At 42.2% G+C, this 16,196-nt stretch overlaps 1 protein-coding gene across 12 annotated transcripts in view; it reads left to right on the top strand.

Annotated features, from left to right (window-relative positions):
- Window positions 1–16,196, top strand: part of FGGY (FGGY carbohydrate kinase domain containing) — a 447,226-nt gene that overhangs the window by 271,443 nt on the left and 159,587 nt on the right. For all 12 annotated transcript variants that reach the window (XR_748250.2, XM_010365749.2, XM_010365751.2 and 9 more), the window contains one exon: window positions 14,681–14,788. Coding sequence is in view for 11 of the 12 variants with exons in the window: in XM_010365749.2 (XP_010364051.2) it covers window positions 14,681–14,788 (108 nt within the window). In the remaining variant the exon portion in view is untranslated. The remainder of the gene's footprint in view (window positions 1–14,680; window positions 14,789–16,196) is intronic.

Below are 16,196 nucleotides of genomic sequence, written 5' to 3'. Positions count from 1 at the left end.
AGTTGCCTCATATTTAAAATGGGGATAAAGATACCTATCTCACAGGGTTGTGATAATTATAAAATGAGAGAGTGCAAATAAAACCACTGTCTTTTGATCACACATATATCAATCCAACATTTGTGAGTTTTAAAAATTCTTACTGGATAGTTTACCTTCCAGCCAAACCATGCCTTCTTCAAGCTGATGTTATCCTAAGAACTTATACCTTTATTGAGGTGCTTATCAGAATATCTTGCCATTCTTGCATTAACTGTGAGACATCCCAGCTGCATGGAAAACAAGGACAAGGACAGTATCTTTTTATCTCTCCTTTTCACATGATCTGACCCATAGAAGGTGCTCAGCTAAAGGTTTGCCGAAGGGTCATGTGAATTGTCTCTGTTCTGGAGAATCTTGATTCCCAAGAGCCCCAGATACTTCCTGGCCTCTACTCTCCTATCCCATATTAGGCACCTACTCTGTGTCAGAAACTAAGCCGGGGCTCTGCACAAAAGGCTGTAGCTCATAGCTCTGCAACCCTGGAGGGCAGGTATTGTGTAAACTCCTGACAGCAATTAACACAAATCCCTCAAGTGTAAACATCTGATGTCTCTTTACCATCAACCCACTAGGGACACAAATAAAGAACCCTGCAACCCTCATGGTCTGGCATGGAAAACTAAGACCTGGATTTCTTCCACCCCACCCTACTGTATTTGTAGCCATCCCCTCCCCTCTACCAGCACCTTTGTTGTTTGTATCTTACTAGGATTAACCATACTAGTCTGGACTCTGAACTCAGAAACATGTAGATTAAACATTTCCTAGCTTAAAAAGATAGAGTACAGGAAGTTAAATAATTAGCTCTCACATGTTGATTATTTACTATGTGAAGGCAGTATGTAGGGTTTGTCTAACATTGCCTCTAATTTTCCCAAATGTCCTGAAAGGTGAATATCCTTGTCTGTCTTTTACACGGGAAGAAGCTAAGATTCAAGAGGGCCTCAAACTTGCTGCACGAGTCTCTGATTCCTGACCTGGGTATGCCCCAGCCCTGCTTCTTCCTGGCACCAGGCACCCAAGAAATCAGTTTCACCAGCCCCCACACCTCAGCAACCAGCACTAGGCATGAAGGGCTGCTTCCTCCTACCAAGGCTGAGTGCTCAGTCGCACCCTATGAGAGCAAGCCAATGAAATGGAAAAACAGCTCTTACTCCTGAGTCTGGCATCTGTCCTGCAGGTGAGAGCCAAATTCTCAAATTGCCAGGCCAATGGCAAATAAGCCCACATCATGCGCAGAGAGTATCAACACACAGAGAGTTCTGCCGGAATTCACGCATCCTGGAAGCCACGCTGACCCTGGTAGCCAGTTTCATTTTATCTTGTCTCTGATTGCCACATGATGAGTGGAGAGAGAGAAGGAAAGTGCACAGATCTCCAGAAATGGGGTTTGGGTTCACTCTTGAGAATACCCATGGGCAGCATCCTGACACTTGGGCCCCTCTCTGTAAACACACAACAAAAGCTAAAATGTCTGGAAAGGGGAAAGGCTGGTTCCACGGATGCCCCTACATTCATTGACTTTCCTGTTTCCCAAGTAGCTGAGAGGCAGCTGGGTATAAAAGGAACAGGCTTTGGAGTCAGACCCAGATCAAATCCCCCTTCTGCTGCTTGCTACCTGTAGGACAATGAGCAAGGCTTTGACCTTCTGTGAGCCACGTTTATTTGTAAACTAAAGGAAATGGTAGATTATCATGAAGATTATAGATAAGAATATGAAACAAACAGCACGTAGTAGCTGCTTGGCAAATGTTAGTTGCCTTCCCTCCCTTTTCCCCCACTGCATTCATCTGTAATGCTTTTTTTAAAAAAAATGATAATAAGAGCCATTATAATTGGCACAGGTTGCTTTATGAGCTAAATATGTTACAGATCAATAATATACAATGTCTGGCCAGGCACGGTGGCTCATGCTTGTAATCCCAGTACTTTAGGAGGCCGAGGTGGGCAAATCACAAGGTCAGGAGTTCGAAACTAGCCTGGCCAATATGGCGAAACCCCATCTCTACTAAAAATACAAAAAATTAGCCAGGCTTGGTGGTGAGCACCTGTAGTCGCAGCTACTCGAGAGACTGAGACAGAAGAATCCTTTGAATCCAGAAGGCAGATGTTTCAGTGAGCCCAGATTGCACCATTGCACTCCAGCCTGGGTGATAGAGCGAGACTCCGTCTCCAAAAAAAAATACACAATCTCTATTTGAGCCACTCTCACAGGACTGACTCTACCCTACATCATGTCATATATTTCACAGACAGTTGCTTTCCTTCCTTTTTTTCTTCTAAGGAAGTCCAGATGGGCCCCAGACACATGTTCATACCCTAGATAGCCTATTCCAAGGGTTAAAATCAGGCCTGCTTCATATCGGAGGCATTTTGTTATGATCTGTTCATAACAAAAGCTGCCTCCTGGCTGTTGCCCACAGCTGAATACTGTTACTCTGAAGCCATCATTTCATTTGTTTCTGATTGTTCTGCAGTGTTTACATACCTTACATATTAGCGTGGTCTTTTATAGAGCACAGGCAGAGGTTAAGCCCTCCGGGATCCACTTTCCCTCCGAGGGCTCTTTCTTCTTTTCTAGTGTCCCTCGCCTCTCTGTTACAAACCATTTCTGTTTTATAGAAATTCATTTAAATAGAAAAACAATTTTTAAGTGTTTTCTTTTTTTCTTTAACATGAGGCTCACTTAACATTTTTAGAGAATGTTGAATATGGAGAAGAGGAAAAAGATACCACTAAATGTGTGATTTTTTTTTTTTTCTTTTTTCCTGACATCGGAAAATCCCATTACCTCTCTTGAATTTACCAAGGGGCATACTCCATTCAGGGCACAGAAGGATCTGGGCTGCCTCCAGACCTAATGTGAAAGAAGGTGCTATCTGCCTACTATTTCCTTGCTTCTCCTTATTTCAATCTTTTTTTTCTCCAAAAAAAAAAAAAAAAAAGTGTCTTAGGAAGGATATGGACTTGTGAGTCAGATTTGGGTCTAAGTCTTGGTTCTGCCCTATGTGTAAACCCAGGAAGGAACCTGAGTTGATTTTCTGAAGCTCAGTTTCCTTTTCCATCAAAACTGGGAGTGACTCAGGCTTGCCTAGTATCTTAGCTGGAAGAATGTGTGTGAAAGTGGCCCATCTTTCACAGATAGGTCACCCTGCTGATTGCAGTGGCTCCCAGGCACCCAGGCCTGGGAAGGATTCACAGGCCTAGTCCAGACCTGGCAAGAAAGAGGCTGTGAGCAGTTCTGCCTGCCACAGATGTGCTGGCACATGTGCCACCGTGTGCTGTCCCAGGTAGCATGTCAGGTGGCTAGGGAATGTAGGCTTTCAGACCCTCTCTCTTCAGTTCTCTTCTGCTGACTTCCTCCCATCCAGCCATCACACTTTCTTAATCCTCTCGTCAATCCCCTTTGTTATAGAGAAGGTGGAAGGGTTAAATTCCTTCACCCTCATCACTTCCACTGATATTTGATAAACACCTCTCAGTTCCTAATACTTTTGCAATCAAGCAGGGGAGCTACCCAGGTGTCTATGGAGAGTTTTTGAGTTCTTTTTGCCTATTCAGTTTAGTCTTCTTGTCTTCTATCCCGCCAAAAATGGAGAAAGTGTTTTGAAGGTCAGGATTCTTCAGGTCTAGACTGGTATGGATGTATCCTGAATTCCTCTGAGCTAAGCCTGAGAAGCAAGAGTGGGTTCTATTGGGGAATACTTCCAAAAGGCAACGATTGATGCTTATGCACAGAAATTCTGACTTTTAGTAAAAGATGCTTGAATATAAATCAAGCAAGGCTCTCCTTGCCTTTATACAATATGCGGTAAACAGGGTAAACCCTCAATTTTACTTATGCCCACCGACAGATCTTACAAGTAGAAATTAACCCATCTGAGTGATTGTGTTGATTCTTTCTCCCTCTTCTCTAGAGCCAGTATAACCTCTGTACCCAGCTTCAGAATTCTAGTCAAGATAGTGTCAAGTCTTTAAAAAAAAAATTAAACCCCCACATGAGCTCCAATCCATAAATAAGAAACTCACCCTGGCTTGTATGGAGGTGATGATATTAACACAGGCTACATTTCTCTAGGTCACTGAATGTACCCGGCACTGCACCAAGGCCAGTAATAGACTCTGCCACATTTAATCTTTACGGATCTGTAAGAGAGGTCTTATTTGTCCCAGTTTTCAGATGAACACCCCAAAGACCAAGGTCACACAACAGAGACTCTCGGCTGGAGACTGCCTGCCCTCAGGCATCCTTTTAACAGAACTCTGAAGTCCGCAGGAGACAGCTATTTTTCCTACCAGCCAGTTTAGAATCAAAAAAAGAGCGTTGTTTTTGCCGTGTTAGAGAACTAATTCATAATTAGTACTATGCTCACTCCTGGAGGATTTTACAGAAATAGAAGATATGGTTCTGACTCAGGATCCACCTCACTACGTGATGTCAGAGCAACAGAGCTAAGACTGCAGTTGATGAGTATTGTGCAGACAGAGCACGCTACCTCCTCATTAGCTCTCTCCCTTGCACCCACTCTGCCCCACCTGTTCCTCCTCCCTTGCCTGATCCATAGAATAGACCAATATGTGTTTACCCACCACAGATTGTTTGGACTGTGAAAAATACATGATATAATTTTATATCTTTGAAGGCACACAGCTCTCAGAGCTTTCAAAGCTGAAAACCAGTCTGGGCTCACTGGAGCCAGTTAGGCATTTGTATACAGAAGGCCAAGTGTGGCTTCTTGTCTACAGGAGAGAGAAAATGTGGATGAACTTTTGGAAGGCTTCCAAGTTTTTTGGCTATTCTATCTCTCTTGCAAAGCAATCTGGGTACATTAACTATAAATGAATGAGAAACATATGGATTAAATTTTATCTGTGATCACATATGAGTTTCAAGAATGATAAAGGATAAGGAATTCAGGATTTAAGGAGTCCAAAATACTTTGCAAGTAATTCAGGACATTGCAGGCAACATTTGACTGTCTCCCTCTATCCAAATTTGAGGAGTGTTTGATAGGGTGACAGACCAGCTCAGTGCCCTCCCCGCCCACTCAAACTGCTAAGCCTCAGGAGATATCTGTGGATAGGTTTTGTGCGTATCTTGTTTTACTGAGACTGAAATAAAGAGATTGGGTTTCTAGGAAGGGCAAACTCTTAGCCATTTTGAAACCCCCAAATAGAGGAGAGGAAAATTTGGTAAGCCCGATCTTTGTTAACCATTTCTTGCTTACAGATAATATTAGATGTGTTTTATATCCTATTATTGCCCTTAATGTTAGTGTCATTGTCCTGTTAATGATAATGGTAGCCATGTCCTACATATGTTTAGTGATGTAATTTACAAACAGGTACACATTACCTTGTAGTACACATTACAGCTGTATTTATAGAGATGTACACTTACAACACATGTAGAGTATGTTACGACAAGCTAAAATACAGGAATTACAGAGTTAAGTGAAGATGCAGCAGGAGTACCTAACCCAACATTGTGGTAGAGGTCAGGGTTTATAGAAGGCTTTTCAGAGGAGATAACATTGAGTTCAGTGTTATACATGTTCTTTGTTTGTTTGTTTGTTTTTGAGACGGAGTCTCACCCTGTCGCCCAGGCTAGAGTGCAGTGGCACGATCTTGGCTTACTGCAACCTTTGCCTCCTGGGTTCAAGCGATTCTCCTGCCTCAGCCTCCCAAGTAGTTGGTGTTACAGGCACGTGCCACCACTCCCAGCTAATTTTTGTATTTTTATTAGAGCCAGGGTTTCACCATGTTGGCCAGGCTGGTCTCGTAACTCCTGACCTCCAGTGAGCTGCCAGCCTCAGCCTCCCAAAGTGCTGGGTTATGCATGTTCTTAAAAGAATATGTATAAGTGGCCAGGTGCAGTGGCTCATGCTTGTAATCCCAGCACTTTGAGAGGCTGAGGCGGGCAGATCACTTGAGATCAGGAGTTCAAGAGCACCCTGGCCAACACTGGTGAAACCCCATCTATACTAAAAATATAAAAATTAGCTGGGCGTGGTGGCAGGCGCCTGTAATCCCAGCTACTCGGGAGGCTGAGGCAGGAGAATCGTTTGAACCTAGGAGGCAGAGATTGCAGTGAGCCGAGATCCTGCCACTTCACTCCAGCTGGGGAATAGAGGAAGGCTCAATATTTTTATATATATATATATGAACAAAAATAAAAAGAATAGGTATAAATTAGCCGGGGGAAGGCGAGAGGGAGTGCCCTCTAATCAGAGAGAGGAGAATTTATGAACACTAAGAGTTGAGAAAGAAAATGGCACACGGGGAATTTCAGGTTGTTCACTTAGTCTGGGGCCTAGCTTGTGACGGGCTTGGTGCAATAAAAAGTGATGGGGGCAGAGGATTGGGAAATGATAACATAAGGGATTTCATGAGACAAAAAGGTAAAAGCTAGATCAGACAGTCTCATATGTAGTGGCAAGCTGCTCAAGGACTTTAGTAAGGGAAATGATAGAATTAGATTTGTGTGTTAGAAAGATCATTGTGGTGGAGGTATGAAAGATTCTCTGAGTGAGGCTTAAGAGAGTACAGGGTGGAGGACACTATTTGAGTCAGGGAAACGAGTTTAATCCAGTTTCATCACCCTCGTAATAACCCAAGCAAGAAATGATGAAGGGCTGGACTAAAGTGGTGGCAATAGTTTGAAACAGGAAGACGTGTTTGAAAAATATTTGACAGAGCACTGTGACCTATTGTCAGATGAGAGCGATGAATGATCAGGAAGTCAAGAATGGTATCCTGAGATGGAGACACATCTGATGTGTCAAAAATATAACGTGCCATCCTTCATCCCAGAGCTACAGAACAAGGCATGTGGATTAGCTATCCAGGTCATAGGTCCCATGTGGAGCTCACGAGCAAGGCCTGAGTGTGGGATAAAAATTGTCATTGCACAAGTAGGACTGGATGAGCTGACCCTAAGAGATGTAGGGAGTGAGATGAACATGGGGGAGAATCCAGGAGGGAAGAGAAAGAAGAGCCTACCAAAGAGATGAAGCTAAAAATGAGTAGAGGCTGGACCTGCACCAAGCTCATTGGACACCAGACTTTTCCACTGTCCCAAAAAGGAGTAGAATTTAGCCGTCTGTGGCTTAACATGCCTTGAGAGCATACTGTGTCCTAGGATCTTTATATACATTACCCCATCTAGGACTTAGACACAGCTCTGTGGTCAATGAGATGATCCCCATCAACAGATAAGGAAACTGAGTCTCAGGTCAGCAAATGACCTAACCAGAATTACCCAAGTTTGTCTGACTGCTAAGTCTGTGCTCATGTTACTAAATCATGTGTCTGCCTTTAAGATAAGATATGATTCCTCACTATTTCATGGGAGAGGCAGACATTAACAGCTATTTACAATTCAGTCTGAGAAATGCAGAAATAAAGGTGAGTGCTGAGAGCCCCCATTCATAAACAAAATTCTCTATGCTTTTTTTTTTTCTTTTGGTACTGTGTGGTGATCTAGGAGTTGGCTGGATTGTGTACAAATGGTTTTTCTCTAGTAAGACGATAGCACAGTCCATTTGGAGGGAGAGATGAGCCACCACGGAAATACCCGGTCCCACACATGCCTGTGGCTACCCTCTAAAATTCCCAACCTGGCCGGAGGCATTCAAAACAAAACCTATTCCCTCCCAGGACGACTGGCGCCTGGAGCCTGCCTCTTGCCCCTGCCAGAGGCTTAGGCCAGCCTCAGGGTGATGGCGTTGCAGGCAGGCAGAACAAATGGAGCTGGAGCAGCTCCCCTCTCTGAGCCCAGTCATCTCTCCCAGAAGAGGTGTGAGCAGGCTTCTGGGCTTTGTCACCACAGGGAAACTCGGCTGACGGGCACATTGCCTTAGATGAAACTAAGCCAGTGGCATGCACTCATTGAGCCAACTTGGGCATCGACACAAAGAGAGGCAGGAGCACATGGAAAGAGGCTTCTAATCCCAGCTCCATCATTTCTGATCTTTATGATCCTGGACAATTTGCTTATCCTCTTCATCCCTGTGTCTCCAGCTATAATATGGACTGACTGTGTTTGACTCTGTAGACTGTCAGGGTAACTCTGAGTCTGAATACAAATGTACACCTACAAGTCACTTGATACCTGGGTTATGTCCCAGCCCATACTGAATTCCAAGTCCCCCTAGATTGTAAACTTCAGGAGGACAGAGACTACATCACTTACTTGCTGGCTCTGATGTCTGTCTTTCTATATCTTTTCATGTTTAAAACAGTAGTTTGAACTCAATATGTATCCAATATATATTTACTGAATACTTAATCAGCTAATGTAAGATGTTTTAGACAGTAGCCATTAAATACAACTCATGAAGTTGACAGAAAAACCCACAATAATCTTGGCCACAGGTTATGGAGCACAGCAAGTACTAAGGGTACTACCAATAGAACAAAGTGAGTACTTCAAGAAGCTCCAGGATTTAGCCCAAGACAATCCCATGAAGTCCAGGCCATGTGAGGGCAGAGTCTATGTTGAAATAGCTAGCTAAAGAGTTCTGAGGCCGGGCGCGGTGGCTCAAGCCTGTAATCCCAGCACTTTGGGAGGCCGAGACGGGCGGATCACGAGGTCAGGAGATCGAGACCATCCTGGCTAACACAGTGAAACCCCGTCTCTACTAAAAAATACAAAAAACTAGCCGGGCGACGTGGCGGGCACCTGTAGTCCCAGCTACTCGGGAGGCTGAGGCAGGAGAATGGCGTGAACCCGGGAGGCGGAACTTGCAGTGAGCTGAGATCCGGCCACTGCACTCCAGCCTGGGTGGCAGAGCAAGACTCCGTCTCAAAAAAAAAAAAAAAAAAAAAAAAAAAAAAAAAAAAAAAAAAAAAAAAAGAGTTCTGATTGACCAGCTGGGCTGGAATGACTCAACTTCATGAAATCTTAGAAAACCTCAAAGACAAAAGAGATATTAAACATTTCTAGTCCAATCAATTGATTTTATAGCTGAGGAGAGCTAGTTATAGAGAGGGAAATAAGTTGGTGGTTCATAATTTGGATCCTGAAAGCCTTCCTCTTCTATTTACTAGCTATTTGACCTCCTGCAGCTTCTATTTCCTCATCTGTGAAGTAAGTATGATAGGACCTCTCTCATTGGGTTGTCATGAGTATTAAATGTGATAATATAGGTGAAGAGCCTAGAAGAGTCTGTAGCATATGATAAATGCAGATAACTCTTAGCAATGACTATTTTATTATTTCTATATGATTTATTATTATAATTATTAACTGATATAAAGGCTCTTTTCAATGGTTTTTTTTCCCAACCGTAATTGTTTTAAAATTGGATTTTTGAGAATCAGTAGGATCTGTTGAGGCAAAACTATACCCATCCTTCAAACCACATGATCTTTTATTTAAAGTAAAATGCAGAACTTTCTATGGAGCTCCCTGAAATCAAAATGTGTGCACAGCTTCGTGACTCTGAGCCTTGTCTACATAGCTGTTTCTGCCTGGGCTGCCCTTCCTCTCTGCCCAAGAAAGTATGTCCTCCTCGTTCAAGGCCTTGCTTCAAGGTGGCCACCTCTGTGAAATGCTTACTCTTTTCCCAGGCAGTGAATTATTCCTTCCTTTGGGCTCGTACTGCACTCCTCTCTTACCTTTTTATAGCACTTGCCATGTTTTGTTGTTATTTTTTTATTTCTACCTCGCTGCCCTGTCTGATTAGGAACTCCTTGAGGAAAGGAACCATGCCACTTTATTATTATTAGTAGTAGTAGTAGTAGTAGTAGTAGTAGTAGTAGTAGTAATAGTAGTAGTAATATTTTGCCTTATTTTTATAGCCTTATTGAGCTCAGTGTCTGACATACAGCATGCAAACAAATGTTTTTATTTGTTGTTTTTGAAGTTTTTATAATGATATTTGTATTAGACACAAAGAGTACACCAAATGTCTAAGTACAGTTTAAACAAAATACCAAAATGAACACCAGTATTCCCACCACCAAGCCTATGAAAGAGAATACTACCCATACCTTTTAAGTGTAAGTTTTTAACTATATAAGTAAATAAATGTTACCTGTTTTCTTAATTTTGCTTAGTGTTCTAGCTCTTTGAGGTAATTTCGAATCTTAATTTGAACACATCCTGTAATAAGCTATTTTTCCAAGCATTAGCATCTGAAAATATAAGCTTTTCTTCTATATCATCTTCTACTCCATTATTAAGCATGTTGACTAAACTAAGACCAAGGACAAATCTAGAGACCCCCTTACATAGTTGTGATTGCTATTGCCTGTGGCTGTTCAGCCAGTCACCTGACTATTCCATCATACAAGCCTCATTTCAAGGAGAGCTAACATTTATTTGGTGTTTAACATATAATAAACCATTTATATGTGACAGCTTACTTAATCTTTACAAAAGTCCTCTAGCATTCATGCATTCCTCCCATTTTGGAGTTGAGGAAACTGAGGCTCAGAAAGGCTACCTTACTTAAGATCACCTGGCTGAGAATTGGGCAGAGTCAGGACTAGAATCACGATGGGCCTTTGTCCCGACCCATACTTTCTCTTCTATTGTTCACTGGTGTATCAGGGAACACCTAACGAAAACTTTTTAAGAAATGAAGATTCCCTAACCCACTTGTCATCAAGGCCAGAAGGTTATGTTCACTTTGAGTAAGTCTGTGTTGGCTCTAATGGCCCTTGCTTTCTGCTCTTCAAAACAGATGAAACACTCAAAGAAGTAATGGTAGCCTAAAATTAAGACTATAATTTGGCAGAGACAAATATAGAGCCTGATGCCTGACTGCCTTCAGTTTTTGTAATACTGGGCGTATTATTTAACTCTCTGCCTCAGTTTACATATCTGTACAATAGGAATAATAACAGAATTTTCCCTTAGAATTACTGTGAAGATTAAGTGATTTAATACCTGTAATATGCTTAGAATCCGGCCTTTACTAAGTACACAGTAAGTCTCAGCTCTTGTTGTTGCTGCCAACAGTACCGTTATTACTGGGAAGTCAGTGTCCTGCATGGACACCTGTCATCAATGTGGTATGATGAGCTCCCCTTCTTTAGGGTCATGGAGCAGCCTCCAGGCCAAGACAGCCATCAGCATAGAAGGAGCTTTCACAAAAACATTTTTAAATATTTAGGTTTGTTGCAAAAGATTAAATGACACATAAATACACAAGTGTGCATTCTTTTTCTCTCTCCCAAAACAAACCAGGAAATCCTAGATTCTTCTAAGAACACAGGGTTTGAAAGTGACTAGAAGTACTCTTTGTTTCCTTGCTTTACACAGGATGTCTGAGGAGAAGCATGTGCTATTCCAGATGAGTGGCCACAAAAAGAGGTCAACTCAAAACTTTCTCCCTGGACAGAGCCAAGCAAAATCATCCTCTGACATTTTGGAGCAGCAAAGCCATAATCTTCTAATGAACTCTTGCTGCAGCCGATGCAGTAACATCCCCAAATTGTGGGACAGGGGATGGGAAGAAGGGAAGTGACGTGTATCCTTCCTAAGCAATTTATGCATACAAGTAAAGAGCATCATCATAGAGTTTGAGGTCAACATCTGCCTCAGTTTAAATCCCATCGTGGTCGTCCGTGTACTAACCATGGACAACTTACACCTCTCGGGGACTAATCTCTCAAATGGGGCCAGGAGTTCTGGAAGCAGGGGGGTGCAAGACACAGAATGAGACGATTTGGCTTTGGCTCTACCTGTGCAAACCCTGGGTCCTAAGTGGTAATGAATATGAACTGCCTCACTCACCTCAAAGAAGCTCTGGGACTTAGGAAAGAAATTTCTAGAATTGGCACCTGATAAAATTTTCACTAGGCAAATAAAGGCAGAGTGGTGAAAATAAGTACCAGTTAGTATGCGCTCCTTGTGGCTGGAACATTCGCCATAGCTCACTCATGCATTCTTTCTCTCGTGCGCGTACACACCACACTCAAACTCACCCACCTGAATAATTTCCATGCATGTTTTAAATCTTAATTCATATACAGTTTCCTCGGAGAAGCATTCCCTGTCACCTAGACTGAATTAGTTACCTCACTTATGTGTTCTGTTAATACCTTTTGGCTTTCCCTCATTGATTTTCACAGTTGGTAATTACATATTTGTGTAATGATCTGATTAATGTTTGTCTTAAGATAGCCAGTTTTCCCAGCTTGGCTGAGACTGAGCTTTCCAGAAGGCAAGACTTTCAGTGCTGAAACTGGGAAAGTCCTGGCCAAACCTGTGTAATTGGTCACTCTGGTCTGCTTCCCTCTCAAGATCAGATGCTCTGTGAGGACAGGACTATGCTCTTGTTCACCATTTATCTCTGTGCCTAACGTCTGTTGAACCAGTAAAGAAATGAATGCATATGTTAATGTAAGCTGAACTTACTTTTCTTATGAAAGCCTGTCTTTTTTCTCCCTGAGATTATTCTTTCTATTTTGATGTTAAAATGTTCCTTTTGAAAAATTGTCCTTATTTGACAAAATTTAAAGTTGACAATGTTATGCTGTTTTTGTTTTTTGCCTTCCTTCACCCCCTTCCCATTCTGGGGTTGGAAATCCTACTGATTCGTGGAATCTCTGGTTTAGTAAAGAGATAACCAGGGTAGCTGAGGTCAAGACAGTTAAATAAGGTCTGTCCCCATGCTACAATGCTAGTAATCACTTCTGTATCCTTTGGGCCTAGCACATTACCAAGCACATAGTAAGGGCTGAGTAAATATTTGTGAAATATATAAATGAATAGATTCTCTGCCCAACCTCAAGACCTGCTGGAATACAACTTGTATGCCTAACTCCCTTTTCTTCCCTACCCTCTAGCTAAATATTTCTGTGACCATAAATGTGACATCAGCATTCCTTACTGCTGAATAGATGAGAAGCATGTACCACTGTAGATGAGTGAACACATGGTCTATCCCCACCTGTTCTAGTTCGTCTGTTTACATGCTTTCCTTACAGTTGAAGGGACTGCTATGGTCTGCTTAAAAAAAAAAAAAAAAAAAAAAAAAAAAAAAAAAAAAAAAAAAAAAAAATGGCACTATCTTGATTACTGAGAGCACCTCTCTTACCCACATGGCTTTCTTCAGGCTCTTCCCTCTACCTGGAATGCCTGTTTTACTTTAGCAAAATCCTACTAGTCTTTTCAAACTTAGTTTATGTTCCTTTCTTTTAAGAAGCCACCTCTGTACCATTCCACTTGTCAAAAATAAAATGAGAATAAGGAAAAATTTGAAAGTTTACTATCTTACAAAAAGTACAGATTGCCATCAGCAAGACTTCAAGTGGTAAGAAGTTCACCTTATGGCAGTTACCGTGCAGTTTATGAAACATTAAGGAGAAAGTATTTTGACCTTTTTAGTCATTGGCTGTTATGTGTTAACATTTTTTTTTTTCAGGGCAAACAGGACTGTTTAAACTGATTTGTTTATAGCTGATTGATTTAATTTTCCTGAATCATGCTGACAAGGACCTAAAGCTTACGTTTTAATTTCATCAAATTACGCTGACAGGGGGTAAAGCTTATGTTTTATGCTTTGTTTATGAGAGCTAGCAACTCAGGGAAATCAAAATGACTTAAGTTTTACTACTTGATTCTGGGCAGTTGGCCTTGGGTTATATATCTAAATGGTGGCCTCTATCTTTGTATAATCTTTAGCACATTCCTCACCTCCTGTGCCCATCCACAATATTTTGTATTTTGTCTTTACCATCTCATGAACCACACTATATTCTATTTGTCTATTTATTTGTATAGCTCCTCCACTAGATGGGAGCTTCTGGAAAGTAAGAACTCTGATTCATCTTTGTTTCCCCAGCACCAAATAGGGGGACGGGATTGTTAGTAGGTAGCAGTACATGTTTGTAAAAGGAAAGAAATATATCAGTTATTATTGTCCCCCAAATGCTAAGTTACAGACAAATACAAAACCTTAGTGACAAACAACAGTAGACATTTATTTTTGCTCACTAGTTTGTTGGTTGGCTAGGTGAGTCTGATGATCTGGGCTGGTCAATACTGATTACCTAGGAATATTTGCTGGTGTTGCCTGGGTTCTTTCATATATCTGGGAAATCACCTGAGACCACTGAACAGACTCAGCTCTGTTGCACATCTCCTGTCACCCAGCAGCGTGGTCAGGGCATGTTCTTGTGGCCCAAGTTTGAGGAGTGAAAGAACAGAAGCACACAGCCCTTTTGAGACCTAGGCTTGGAAAACTGGCCCAGTCTCACATCTGCCTCATTCTCTTGGCAAAACAAGTCACAAGACTGGCGTAGATTGAAGGGGTAGGGAGATAGACCCACATCTCAGTGTGAGGAGCTGCAAAGTCTCATTGCAAAGGGTGTTGACACAGGAAGGGTGGAGAATGGGGACCACCTTTGCAATCTCTGCCATAATGAGGGAGCCAACAGGGAAACACCTTATCAGTTTCCTTCCAAAATGATCATTTTTATTACCTTGACATTTAAATGAGTTTATCAGGAAAGTTTCTTAAAAAAAAGGACCCATGGCCTTTCTTGGGAGAGAGTGACTTCCCCACCATAAAAGGCATTCAGTAAGAAGCTGAATTCCATGGTCATAGAAATATTAGGAGGAGAACCCTTCCTCTACCCCTGAGAGTCAGTGTTTTCACATATTTTCCATCTTTCTTTCCAGATCAGCAAAGACCCAATTTTTGTACCAGGCGTCTGGGGGCCTTATTTCTCAGCCATGGTACCTGGGTTCTGGCTGAATGAAGGTGGTCAGAGCGTTACTGGAAAATTGGTAAGTTGACACTTTTTCAATAGGGTCATGGATGTTTTTGTGTCATTGACTAGTCCATTTTGTCACATGACCTATATACCCAGTATCTGGAGGATTACAGACCCCTGAATCGGGGTTTACTTTCTCTTAGCACACAGCTTAACATGTCGTACTCATGCAGCTTGTGTTGCTCAAGGAAGAAGTGTTACAGCAGGCAGTGATGACCAGCCCTTCTTCTTACCTGATCTTCCTTTACTTCAACCCATTTTTCTCAGAGTGATGAGAGTGGTATTCTACTCCGTGAAAATGACATGTTACTCCCCAGCCCAAATCCTTCAGTTTTCCCCATAGCCACTTGAGACATGGCTCAGATAATTTTCTGGCTACACTATACAGTTCATGGTCTATCCCCTCCAGTCCCACACATGTGCCTGTTATTTACACTAGATTGCCCTCCTCACAGCTTCTCCATGCCTCCTGTCATTGCACTTCTCTGTCCCTTTATACAGTCTACTTTCCCTGCTTGGGGAGTTCTTTACCATCTCAATGATTTTACTTGTCCTTTAAGATCCAACTCCAACTCTTAGCACACTCTGTTATTCTTATTAGTTACTAATCCCCTTTTCTAGAACACTCTGAGCCCCTTAAAGACAAGGGCCATACAGGACACAGTGGCTCATGCCTGTAATCCCAGCACTTTGGGAGGCTGGGGCGGGCAGATCACCTGAGGTCTGAAGTTCAAGGCCAGCCTGGCCAACATGTTGAAACCCCGTCTCTACTAGAAATACAAAAATTAGCCGGGCTTGATGGTGGGCACCTATAATCTCAGCTATTCAGATACTCTCCTAAGACAGGAGAATCACCTGGAATCTGGGAGGCACAGGTTATAGTGAGCTGAGATCGCACCACTGCACTCCAGCCTGGGCTACAAGAGCAAAACTCCATCTCAAAAAAAAACTCCACAAAATAAAGACAAGTTCTCTTTGTATCCGGCTTAGTGCCAGGTTCATAGAAGGGTACTTAATACAAACTTGTTGAATTATTAAGGCTGTCCAATAGGGGAGACAGAAGATTCATAAAAGTGAGATGAGTGCTATAACAGAAGTACACGGTACAGAGTTGGCACAAAGCTAGTTTAGGAAGCTCTTTACAGGGGAGAAGGCATTTGTGCTGAGCCCTAAAAGATAAATAAGGACAAACCAGGCAAAGAAGGGTACAGATAGTGGAATTGGTAGGAAACTTGTATGGGAAGAAAGACATGGAAGTGAAAAATAACAAGGCTAATTTGAGGGTAATGGCAAATAGTCCAGAAGTTCAGCTGTGGCACAAACTATTCTTAGAAGAATGGCTTACAATAAAAGTTAGAGAGCAGGGCAGAGGCCACATCTCTGTAAAACATGCTAAGGAATTGAACTTCGTCTAGCAGACC

This window comes from Rhinopithecus roxellana, chromosome 12, assembly GCF_007565055.1.
Source record: "Rhinopithecus roxellana isolate Shanxi Qingling chromosome 12, ASM756505v1, whole genome shotgun sequence".
NCBI classification, from domain to species: Eukaryota; Metazoa; Chordata; class Mammalia; order Primates; family Cercopithecidae; genus Rhinopithecus; species Rhinopithecus roxellana.
This window is presented reverse-complemented; position numbering and strand designations above follow the sequence as displayed.